The sequence below is a fragment of the Monodon monoceros genome, unplaced genomic scaffold, assembly GCF_005190385.1.
Source record: "Monodon monoceros isolate NGI ecotype Baffin Bay Population unplaced genomic scaffold, NGI_Narwhal_1 Super_Scaffold_15, whole genome shotgun sequence".
NCBI classification, from domain to species: domain Eukaryota; kingdom Metazoa; phylum Chordata; class Mammalia; order Artiodactyla; family Monodontidae; genus Monodon; species Monodon monoceros.
Window position 1 is genome coordinate 68,837,503 of NW_021703771.1, and position 12,912 is coordinate 68,850,414.

General features: G+C 38.5%; 1 protein-coding gene across 12 annotated transcripts in view; it reads left to right on the forward strand.

The window, feature by feature from the left end:
- Nucleotides 1-12,912, forward strand: part of UTRN (utrophin) — a 505,655-nt gene that overhangs the window by 481,804 nt on the left and 10,939 nt on the right. For all 12 annotated transcript variants that reach the window (XM_029224149.1, XM_029224150.1, XM_029224155.1 and 9 more), the window contains 4 exons: nt 2,143-2,301; nt 2,685-2,925; nt 6,128-6,236; nt 7,574-7,666. In XM_029224149.1, coding sequence (XP_029079982.1) covers nt 2,143-2,301; nt 2,685-2,925; nt 6,128-6,236; nt 7,574-7,666 — 602 coding nt within the window. The remainder of the gene's footprint in view (nt 1-2,142; nt 2,302-2,684; nt 2,926-6,127; nt 6,237-7,573; nt 7,667-12,912) is intronic.

Below are 12,912 nucleotides of genomic sequence, written 5' to 3' on the forward strand. Positions count from 1 at the left end.
GAGATTCTTCTGAGAGGCTCCCTTATTTATTTCACAGCCATATGGTGTTTTCGCAGGACAGGTAATCAAAGGACGATGCCATAGCTTATTTCAGTCCTTCCCATCTATGTTTCTTATTTCCAGTTTCTAACTGTGTTGAAAGAGTCCCACTCCTTTTTTTTTTTTTTTTTTTTTTTGCGGTACGCGGGCCTCTCACTGCTGTGGCCTCTCCGGTCACGGAGCACAGGCTCCGGACACGCAGGCTCAGTGGCCATGGCTCACGGGCCCAGCCGCTCCGCGGCATGTGGAATCTTCCTGGACCGGGGCATGAACCCGCATCGGCAGGCGGACTCTCAACCACTGCGCCACCAGGGAAGCCCCCCACTCCTTTTTCATTCATTTGATAGTAGAAAGGTGGTGAGATTAGGGAGGTTTACTGATAAAGGAAGCAAAGTAAATCAGCAAGTGGCTCATTTGAACCTGTGCTTTGGCTGTTTTGCAGGCCTAACAGTCATTATTTTCAGTTCCTTCTTTATATCGCTCTGATCTCAGTGCTCAGGAGATACCTTTTCTAAGAACTCACTACCTCAGATGCAATTTCATGTCCCTTCTTTATCAGAGTAAAGTGTGATAACACAGGGTTGGATTTTCAAATTAGACTCACAGAATCAAAGATCTCACCTAGTATCAAGCAGTACTCATAAGCAAAAGGTCCAGGACTGCCCGTGCCACTCACCAGGTTACTTCTGGCTGCGTTAGGATGTGCTCTGACCGCGGGGTAACAGGTGAGGTCTTTGAGGGATATTTGCAGTCACATCACTTACACAGTAGGGAGCTGGTTCAGTCACGGAATAGCTCCATTTTATACTCTGATAGTTACATAACTTGCAAGATGTTTTTCTGAAGCCCTATCCTATAAATCCATAGATTCCAGGATTTGTTTACCAAAAGCCATCAAAACAGATCAGGTACAATCTGCCAAAGGTATTCTATAGCAGGACTCTCCTGCTAGTATTAGCCAGGAAGTCTGTCATTTGCACATTTACAAGGAGATCTGACTGGATCTCTGGTAAAAGAAGGGAAGGATTCCAGTCTTGCTGATAAGCATTTCCTTCACATAAACATATCAACTTTGTCTCCTTTGTTATACTTCTGTCAGTCATTAGATTTGACCACATTATTAATATGTCTAGTTCATTAGACAAGTAGTTAGAAAAGTGGGAGAACCCAAGCCAATTAAATGGAGTTCCTTGTTTAATGCAGAATGATTGATCCTAGAAGTGACATGCTGATAATACCAAGTAAGATATCTGTAGCTATTTTATAAATATCTACAATTATAATTTATGCTAAGCTATTTAAATGAAAGAATATAAGGATTTGCTTCTCCCACGCTTTGGGTTACAAAGCATTATAAAATTGCTTTTAACCACATGCTAAAGACAGTGAAATCAACTAGTTGATTGGGACTGCTATAGCAAAAGACTACAAACTGGGTGGCTTATAAATGACTAACATTTTTTTCTCATAGTTCTGGAGACGGGGAAGTCCAAGATCAAGGAGCCAGCGGGTTTAGTACCTGATGAGGACCCCCTTCCTGGTTCATAGCTGTCATTTTGTAGTTCCCTCACATGGCAGAAGCAGGAAGGGAGCTCTCTGGGGTCTCTTTCATAAGGATACTAATCCCAATCTTAGAGGCTCCACCCTCATGACCTAATCACCTGCCAAAGACCCTACCGCCACACACCTTTACACTGGGGATTAGGTTTCAGCATAATTTCGGGGAGGGAAACAGTCTATAGCAGTTTATTTTTAATTAGCAGTCTTTTAACCCACTCTTTTGGCATTCAGTTACTGATTTTCCCTGTAAAGTCTTTTACATTAACTATTTAAGTGTTGCACTTTATATCCTCTGCTGAGTAAAATATCTCTTCTAAGGTTTGTGAGATATACATGTTAGACCAAAGGCAAAAAGCATGGAATGTTGGTGTGTGTGTATAGTGTATCTTCCCAGAGTTTTAAAATGAGGTCATTGGGACACTGAGCTTTAAGGCAGCCATGGGTCAGTAGCCATCCTGACCATCGTCGTTTCTCCTTCCTTTACCTCCAGAGACATCCGTGTCCAGCTGTGAGCCTTTGTGTGTGTCTCCTTTGTCTCCATAGGGAGGACGAGCATGCCCTCATCCAGCAGTACTGCCAGACGCTCGGAGGGGAGTCCCCTGTGAGCCAGCCCCAGAGTCCCGCTCAGATCCTGAAGTCGGTAGAGAGGGAAGAACGCGGAGAACTGGAGCGGATCATTGCTGACCTTGAGGAAGAACAAAGGTGTGCTAGACCTGGGAGGAGAAGATGTGTCACCCTGGGAAAACTTCTGATGGGGAATTCTTTCATATTCACCTCAACATGACCCTTACCCATTCTTTTCTCAGGACTATTGTCCAGGAAGTACAGTGGAGGCAAACTTTTAAGAGGACATTAGCACACTGGGCAGCTGGCTGCAGCTGCATTTCAGGCTTCAGGGATGGTGTCTGTTAGAGCACTTGTTTATTTAAAAGCACAGTTTTATTCATGCTTGCTTATATCATGGTTGTACGTGTTTTTACCTATGAGGAAGTAAGTAGCACGGGCTGCCTTTGGAGCTCATGGACAATTTTGGTGAGAGGGTGAGGTATACAATACTAATGCCAATTTTCCCTTCTCTACACTAGAAATCTGCAAGTGGAATACGAGCAGCTGAAGGAGCAACACTTGAGAAGGGGCCTCCCTGTTGGCTCCCCTCCAGACTCTGTTGTGTCTCCTCATCACACGTCGGAGGATTCAGAACTTATAGCAGAAGCAAAACTCCTCAGGCAGCATAAAGGTCGGCTGGAGGCTAGGATGCAAATTTTGGAAAATCACAACAAGCAGCTGGAGTCTCAGCTCCACCGACTTCGGCAGCTGTTAGAGCAGGTAGAGTGTGCGGAACTTGATGTCACCTGTCCCCACCCCATCTGCCCCAGTCCCATGTCCCATGGGACTCAGTCCCAGAGTTGGTAGAGAGGTTCACTTCCGGTTTCTCCTCTCCATAGTGGATTTAGACTGGCTTAGAAATCCCTCTTCAAACATAAGCATTAAAGGCTCACTGGCACCAAAAAATGCGTTTTCCCAGCTTAAGATGGAATTGCCCGTTCTTCTTTAACACTGAAATCTGTCTCAGCTCTGAATAGTTTAAGGCAAAAGATCCTATAACATATATCTGCATAAATTACATTTGGGAAAGAAGCATCTGTGGGCATTAAGGGAAAGGAACTCTTCATGGTAAAACCTCCTTCCAATGAGCTATTTTCAAGAAATTAAGTAACATGTTTATTAATTTGCAGTTTTTATTTCCTAACATAGCTATTATTTCCTGCCATAACATGTTTTATGGCGGTTGTTTGCAGACTTTCTTGACAATAAAAAATACAATTTGCATTATGATGAATGCATACATGTATGATGAATACAGAATGCTAATTGCTGTTATTAAAAAATGCTGTCTCTTACTTTCCATTTTTTTCCTTCCTTCTTTCCTTCTTCCCTTCCTTCCTTCCTTCTTCCCTTCCTTCCTTCCTTCCTCCCTCCCTCCCTCTTATTTTTCTTCTGTCTTTCTTTCTTAGTGCTGGTTTTATAACTCATCAACGGGTAATAGCCTGCAATTTTGAAAAACACTGTTCTTTGGGATATAAAAGAAGCATCAGATACAGCTTCTGCCTTTTTACCTTCAATCTTGTTAGAGACCATAACAAAATAGTATGATATATAAGGTAGTATCATCTATAAAGACACAACACACTATAGAGAATTAAGTACCTGGTTACATCTAGCAGTTAAAGCATAGGCATCATGTCACAGAACTGGTAGTGAAGATGTCTTTGCAGCAGGTGTCTGTTGTATAGAATCCCAGCAAATGGACCTGGAACTTTTCTCTCTTGAAGAATCCCTGACATGAGAATTCATGTCATCTTTTGCCTTTTTCTCTGGCCTATGCAGTACGGGGCCCCTACACAGTGAATAGGAATGACTTTCTCCAGAAATGATTTATTGAGTCAAAGGCAGAAACAACTCTCTCTCCAGTGATTTTCTCAAGTTTTAGAAAACCATCTTTTCGCAGTTGCTATCAGTATCTTTTAACATGTCAGAATCATTCAAAACTGTGTAATTTTTGCATTACCTGCACAGTGGGCCACAGAATACCCCTTATACTTTCCGAATGTCTGTCACTGTTTCAGACTTTTTGTGAGACTGCTTGGGGGAAGGTTTACTTTGGAATTGTGCATCATTAGACCTTCCCCAAGGCCTGGCTGGTTTTCTCTAAGTACTTTGAGATGTTTGAAGCTTATCTTGGTGCCACTCCTGTACATTGGAAAAGCTACATTGTTAGTAATGTGAATTTGATATTTCTGAATGGTGCCTGGGTAAGGGATGACTTTTCTCTGGAACTCTTTTAGAATATGAAGTGTGAGTATTAAGGACTTACTGCATAGGTAGAATTGTTGTAGAAGGAAGCTGTGCTTGAAAGCTTTGTTTGCTGTAGTCTGTTGATGCTCTTAAGAGAGCCGAAGGCTCTTCTGCTCACCTTCACCTCCCCCTACTAACTTCCTCCTGTTAGACAGAGCTGCCTAATGGCTCATGAGCCTTCAGAATTGCACAGTAATGCTTTTCAAGAAATCGGATATCTAAATGGCTCTGCATATTCCAGACTGTGGAGCTCTCATCCCTTCTTAATGACTTAGCATGAATGCCAGAAGTTGATGGAAAATTCAACTCTGATAGTAAAAACTAGCAAAACTACCAGACTTCAGCTTATATAGATGTAATGGAAAAATCAGCATCAAAAACCCTGTAACTGGGACTTCCCTGGTGGCTCAATGGTTGAGAATCTGCCTGCCAATGCAGGGGACATGGGTTCGAGCCCTGGTCCAGGAAGATCCCACATGCCACGGAGCAACTAAGCCTGTGTGCCACAACTACTGAGCCTGTGCTCTAGAGCCCGCAAGCCACAACTACTGAGCCCGTGTGCCGCAAGTACTGAAGCCCACGTGCCTAGAGCCCGAGCTCTGAAACAAGAGAAGCCACTGCAATGAGAAGCCCACGCACCGCAACGAAGAGTAGCCCCCGCTCACCACAACTAGAGAGAGCCCGCACACAGCAATGAAGACCCAACGATGAAGACCCTATGCAGCCATAAATAAATGAATAAATAAATTTATTAAAAATATATTTTAAAAAGACAAAACAAAAACATTGTAACTTCTGCATTCCCTTTACAGTGGATCACACTTTTCTAGTTTGACCATGTACTTGTCAATTTCAAACTTTCTGCCTTTGTGAAGTATTTATTAGGTGTCAGATTCTGTTCTAATTGCTTTAGAAATACTAATTGATCACCTCCTTCACAAAACCCTCTGACACAGGCACTCTTACCACTAGTTTATAAATTAAAAATCCAGTTTTTATAAATAAAAAGCAGACGATTATAAAATTTCCTCAGAGGGACTTCCCTGGTGGGGAAGACTCCATGCTTCCACTGCTTGGGGTGTGGGTTCTATCCCTAGTTGGGGAACAAAGATCCCACATGCCACAGTGCAGTGCAGCCACAAAAAAAAAAAAAAGAAAAAAAAATTTCCTCAGAATTACTCAGCTCTGAGTGACTGAGTTTGTATCCAAGCAGCTAAATCCAAAATCGTGCTCTTCACCACTCTCCAATATTGCTGTTAAATGTTGATTTGAATAAAAAATGAGCTAATTTTGAAATTAGATAAATTTACTTGTATGAGAAACAGTGTTAATTTTTTAAAAGATGAATGAAACATCTTTCCAAATTCACTTGGTTGATATAAAAATAATGGAACAATTGAGGAATGACACTGACATTGATAGGTAAATCTTGCCATATAACCAAGTGAGTTCTTCAAGGTGCCCAAATCAAAAGGGAAGGACCACTTGGTCCTCAGGTGAATACTGGTGAGCCCACCAACTGATGCTAAAATGTGTTTGAAAATGACTGAAGGTGAAGAATGTTATGTGATTTAATTATCTGTCATTGGGGAGGGGAAGTTAGAAACAGAAATGTTTTCTTTAATCGTTATTTGAATCTTTCCTCTGTTCTAACCTCTGAATGTGATTCCAGCCTGAATCTGATTCCCAAATCAATGGCGTCTCCCCCTGGGCTTCACCTCAGCAATCCGCACTGAACTACTCGCTGGATCCGGACCCCGGCCCACAGTTCCATCAAGCAGGTCCGTGTCCCCAAGACTTGGCTACTCCCTCCCCTGGTCTACTCTGGGCTTTGCCATTTGTTTGCTTTTCATTTTAAATAACATTCTTACACATGGGTGCCTTAGGGCATAAAGGAATTTGTATCCTCTGTGGTCTCAGCTGAGTACAAAGCCATTCTAACTATACCAAAAAAGCAAACATTTTAGAATAATAAACTATAATGCGCTTGTTTATATAAGGTGTAGTAGTGGATTGAATTTTGATGAAAGTTGAAAAAGAGCTCTTTCCTTTTGGGATGAGCACAATTTATTTTTTTCTTTGCCTTAGGAACAATTCTTATTTTCAGTAAATTTCCCGTCTCTAAAATTTCATACTTGTACACATTCAGAATAAAATACTAAAGAATATTACACCAGACATAGTTTTCTTTGCCTAGGGCTGGAGACTTAGTGTTCTGCTTTCTCCATCCTAGCTCCTACAGACATTTCTGCCCCTCCCACCCCCATCTGAGGCTGAAGTCCCACCCAGCCTGTCACTGGTCACAATGGGGACCTGTCACTGCTGCTAGGAAGGGCCCTGTCAACTAGGCATTCTGGAATGACATTTTGTTACTGATGAAATTAAGTTCTAAAATTCTACTGAGGACCACATACTTTAAGCAAATTAATTTGTTTATCTTTTGCTGCATTAATCTGTAGAAAACCTAAAATATTAATATTATTTTAATTTTTAAATAAGAGGACTATTTTGCTATCGATTACAGACTAAAAAACATCAAAGTAAAAAGTATCTTATAAAATACCTCTAGTGGGAGTTCCGTGGCGGTCCAGTGGTTAGGACTCTGCACTTCCACTGCAGCGGGCATGGGTTCAATCCCTGGTCGGGGAACTAAGATCCCACATGCCCTGCAGCATGGCCAAAAAAAAAAAAAAACTACCTGTAGTTTTGTGGCAGTATAAGCTAGCCTATGCTGACGTCTCCAAAAGGAAGGAAGGAAAAAGAAATTAATGGAATATCTTTCTCATATGAAAAAATACTTGTAATGCCCAATAGTGGAATTCTGACTAATAAATTGCAATAATATGACTATTATTTGTCACTCGTGAATTTTCCCCTGACATGTGGATTCTTCCTTTAGAAACATCTAATAAGTTTTAATTATGTAAAATTCTGTTACCACAAAAAAATACAAAAATAGTTTTGGAATTTTCCCCTAAAATTATCCTTTATAAGGAGAACTATTTTCACCTTGATATTTAGAGGCCAGTACTAGTATTTTCTCCCTGAAGTTGTGTTTTGGTGGAAGACCAGACATTAATTTCAGAGTGTCTCTTGTTCTTTCTATCTGCTGTCACAGCGGCAGAGGACCTGCTGGCCCCACCTCATGACACCAGCACAGACCTCACAGAGGTTATGGAGCAGATCAACAGTACATTTCCATCTTGCTGCTGTGAGTATGAAAGATCATAACGCGACTGCTACGCTTTTTCCTTCCATTTCTTTTTTCCTGAGTGGGGCCCTTTGTCTTCTTTGGTAAGATGACAAAAACCAATATTAGAAACAAGACTGTAAATTATTTGAAGATAAATCAAACATTCCGTATGTCGGCAAAGCAAATGAAGCCCAGCCTAGATACCGTCACATCACTGGGTGCAGGGCCAGTGAGAACCTGCTCTTTGGGATTCTTTGGTCTTCCTTCTGAGTGATAACATGAGGCAAATAAAACAAGCCTCTCTTTAAGGAGAAATTATCCTCTTCAATGCAGGCTATAGTAAGAAATATGTATTACTTCAAAAGAGAGCTTTTAGTGACATACCAAACAAGGTCTGAAAATGGCTTTTTCTAATGTAATTCCTTCTCTTCTCTTCAGACCTTGTCTTCTGATGTCATCAAATTCAGGTGTAGAAAGGGATTATTTTCAAATTTTCCTTTTTTTTCCCTCCTTTTTTTTTTTTTGTTTTGGTTTGGGGTTTTTTTTTGGTTTTGGAGTTCTTTTCTCATGGAATAAAATAGTCACTGTATAAAGGCCAAACTATTTAAGGCACCACAGATTATGACCCTGTGAATTTTCCATATGAAAACTAAGAGCCAGAAAATAACCAAATAAAAACAGTTCAAATCCCAGAGGAAATTATATAATGATGGCTATTTACTGATCTTTTTCCCAAACATTTTGTTTTCAGTACCTTGATGCCTTGCAGTTTCTGCCGAGCTCTCACAGAAAACATTTCTGCTGTTTCAAACAGTTTACTGTACATACATAGTATATAGTGCTACAATTATATTTTAAATAATCTTTTAAATAAATATGATTATTTATAAATACATTTATAATTTTCAGGGTGATTAAATCTAGTCAGCTATTAGACTAAGATTTTAGTATATGCATATACTGTTATATATCATATATCCTGTATATGTAGTATATATATATATATATATATATATATATATATATAAAAAACAGCTTCTCATCGCACCCTTTTCCATCCTCTCAGAAAATATCATTTTAAATGAGGGAAAAGACATTATCAGGAGTGTAGGTAAACACGATATATTGACTTCGTTTAAAAAGTATGCTTCAATTTATACCACTCTACAGTTTACAGAATGCCAGCCTTAGTGGGAAGTGGAAACAGCTATTTGAAATATAATCTCCTCTGAATTTTCAGAAGTAATTGCCTAAAGGACATATGGCAGTTTCCACAAGTCCATAAATATATTTATACTTGGGAGCATATAATTTCCCAGGTTATTATTTGTAATTTCATTTCTCAAAGTTTGCAGAATCTTATGTACCATATATCAATCTTCGTGCTCACCCCCAAAAAGCATGTGCATACACACACACACACGCACGCACGCACGCACGCAGAGGTTTTTGGCCCTGTAGAGTATCACAGAGGCTTCAGAGGGTCAGGTGAAGCCCATATGCTATCAGATTGTTACTTATTTACTAGGCTCTATAACAGCCATAATAGATGAACAGATTAAATCTTTGTATTAATTATAATTCAAGGTTAAATTTAATAGAGATGTTGGTTCCACATTATATTTTACTTAATGGCTACATGAACCCTCATCATAGTCTTTATAAGCCAGAGTTTCAAAATTAAATTACTTTTTAGTTCAGCTTAAATCCAAATACATTAATAATTAGTTAAGAACAAATTCTGTAAGTCAAACCTGTTTAGAAGTTTTTATTCAACTATCATAATGGATATTTTCAAGTTAAAAGTCAATTGGCAGTGAGAGCTAGCATGGGAAATATATTTAAATATATTCTTTCTAGTGGATATAAAATGTATAATTTCCATATTAAAATTTTTATACAAGAATTCATGATATGTTTTAAAAGTTTAATTTTTTTTAAGCAGTTACTCTTAAATCTTTTTCACAGAATATTCTTATATGGAGATATTGTATAAGGCTGATCTATGTCATATTTTACAAGAGAATATAATTAAAAATAAATAATAACATAACTATAGGGCAAAAATAACTCTTAAGAGAGGGTTGCATTCATTTCATTTTTTGGCTTCCCTTAAAGGCAAGTGTAAAATTCCCATTGGTTGGTATCTTATTAGCCATTAATTGCTATTATGGGTTCCTGAGAACAGTATATATCTTCAGTGGGATCCACATGACAGGTTAAACTCCCACTTTGCATTGGTGCCTTCTCACCTGTGCAATTCTCTATTGTGAGGGTGAGTTGCAGAAACCCAAGATTCCTTAACAGGATGTGGCTCTGTGTTCTTACAAAGTTTGCACATTCACAAATATTTGTAATATTTATAGTTTTCTGTGGATGAGTATTACTAGTCATATGTTATTTTGAAGAGCTCAAGTACATCCCATATAGGAAATGACGATAGTATTATTTTAGAAATCCTTTTAAATTTAGATCTTATTATTTTTTGTTTCCGAGGTTCTGCTATTAATTTGGGTTTAGATTGCTCTTCTTGGTATTTATATATTGTACTTTGCTTTGATAATATAAAAGTCTCCAAGATAGGGACCGCTTTCCAGAAAAATAAAGGTGTAACTGATTTATTGGTAAAATTGATATATATTTTTAAAGTTCTGCCTAAAGTTATTAAACTCTTTAAGAAAATGGATGCAGAATAGAAATAAGCACCTGCCATAGATTTGGTGCTCAATACATTTCTGAATTGAATGAGTGAATGAATGAATGATTACATATTCCCACTGGGAAGGAAGGTTTAGTTGTTGAAGTTTCCCCCAGATAGTACTTAGAAGATTCTGTAGGATTCCTTAGCTTTGTTGCCCCTTTTAAGTTGCTCAAGCTAGCAAATATTTTAATAAGCCTTCGATTTCCTGAAACTTACTGACCACCTTTGGAGGATTTTTTGAAAGCAAATCAGATTGGCATCCTCCTAATGGCAAACCAATCCCTTGAGCCCCTGTAACTAACAAGAACTTTAAAATTGCTTGTCACCAGCATACAATGAATTGAGATCTGCATGTTAACCTTGACTTTTGATCCTTTGTGAATTAAAAATTAGCATGGTCACAAGTGAATTTCCACTCCTGGAAGTCTAGGAATTAAAATGAAATTGTATTCTTAAATCCTAATTGCATGAATTGCCTACTTAAACATGACTTTTTCTTTCTTACTGTGTCTGTATATTGTTGCACATAACACTTTAGAATTCCTCTATCTTGGATTAATATCCCACTTGGTCCTGATAGCATCCTTGAATTATGGCCTTTTAAAATTTTCTTTTAATTATTTACATTGAATTTCAGAGCAGAGAGGCAAGCATTTCCGTCTCTTCCTGGCAAGGAGTTAATGAAGGGAATTTAATTCTGTTGCCTATATCCAACATACTAAAATTTCCACTGACTGCTGTAACTAATTTTTTTAGTGTAAAATCTTTTGTTGGTTTTTTTCATTTGTATCATCCAAATATATATGATACTAGTAGTAAGCTGAATATTATTTTTTACTAATAGACCAATAAATGCTTTTTCACTTTTTTTATCTACAAGCATACTTTCACTGTGAATTGCCTATATTTATTTATTTATTTATAACATCTTTATTAGAGTATAATTGCTTTACCATGTTGTGTTAGTTTCTGCTGTATAACAAAGTGAATCAGCTATATGTATACATATATCCCCATATCCACTCCCTCTTGTGCCTCCCTCCCAACCTCCCTATGCCACCCCTTGAGGTGGTCACAAAGCACCGAGCTGGTCTCCCTGTGCTATGCAGCTACTTCCCACTAGCTATGTTTTTTTTTTATAGTGCTTAATGGTTTTTATTTCTTTAATTTTTATTTATTTTTTAACATCTTTATTGGAGTATAATTGCTTTACCATGTTGTGTTAGTTTCTGCTGTATAACAAAGTGAATCAGCTATATGTATACATATGTCCCCATATCCCCTCCCTCTTGTGTCTCCCTCCCTCTCACCCTCCCTATCCCACCCCTCTAGCTGGTCACAGAGCACCAAGCTGATATCCCTGTGCTATGTGGCTGCTTCCCACTAGCTATCTGTCTTACATTTGGTAGTGTATATATGTCCATGCCACTCTCTCACCTCGTCCCAGCTTACCCTTCTCCCACCCTGTGTCCTCAAGTCCGTTCTCTACGTCTGCATCTTTATTCCTGTCCTGCGCCTAGGTTCTTCAGAACCATTTATTTATTTTTTTTAGATTCCACATGTATGCGTTAATATACAATATTTGTTTTTCTCTTTCTGACTTACTTCACTCTGTATGGCAGACTCTAGGTCCATCCACCTCACCACAAATAACTCAATTTCGTTTCTTTTTATGGCTGAGTAATATTCCATTATATATATGTGCCACATCTTCTTTATCCATTCAACTGTCGACGGACACTTAGGCTGCTTCCATGTCCTGGCTATTGTAAATAGTGCTGCAATGAACATTGTGGTACATGACTCTTTTTGAATTATGGTTTTCTCACAGTATATACCCAGTAGTGGGATTGCTGGGTCATGTGGTAGCTCTAGTTTTAGTTTTTTAAGGAACCTCCATACTGTTCTCCATAGTGGTTGTATCAATTTACATTCCCACCAACAGTGCAAGAGGGTTCCCTTTTCTCCACACCCTCTCCAGGATTTGTTGTTTGTAGATTTTCTGATGATGCCCATTCTAACTGGTGTGAGGTGATACGTCATTGTAGTTTTGATTTGCATTTCTCTAACAATTAGTGATGTTGAACAACTTTTCATGTGCCTCTTGGCCATCTGTATGTCTTCTTTGGAGAAATGTCTATTTAGGTCTTCTGCCCATTTTTGGATTGGGTTGTTTGTTTTTTTGATATTGAGCTGCATGAGCTGTTTGTATGTTTTGGAGATGAATGCTTTGTCAGTTTCTTCATTTGCAAATATTTTCTCCCATTCTGAGGGTTGTCTTTTCGTCTTGTTTATGGTTTCCTTTGCTGTGGAAAAGCGTTTAAACTTCATTGGGTCCCATTTGTTTATTTTTGTTTTTTTTTCCATTCCTCTGGGAGGTGGGTCAAAAAGGATCTTGCTGTGATTTATGTCATAGAGTGTTCTGCCTATGTTTTCCTCTAAGAGTTTTATAGTGTCTGGCCTTACATTTAGGTCTTTAATGCATTTTGAGTTTATTTTTGTGTATGGTGTTAAGAAATGTTATAATTTCGTTCTTTTTTTTTTTTTTTTTTTTTTTTTTTTT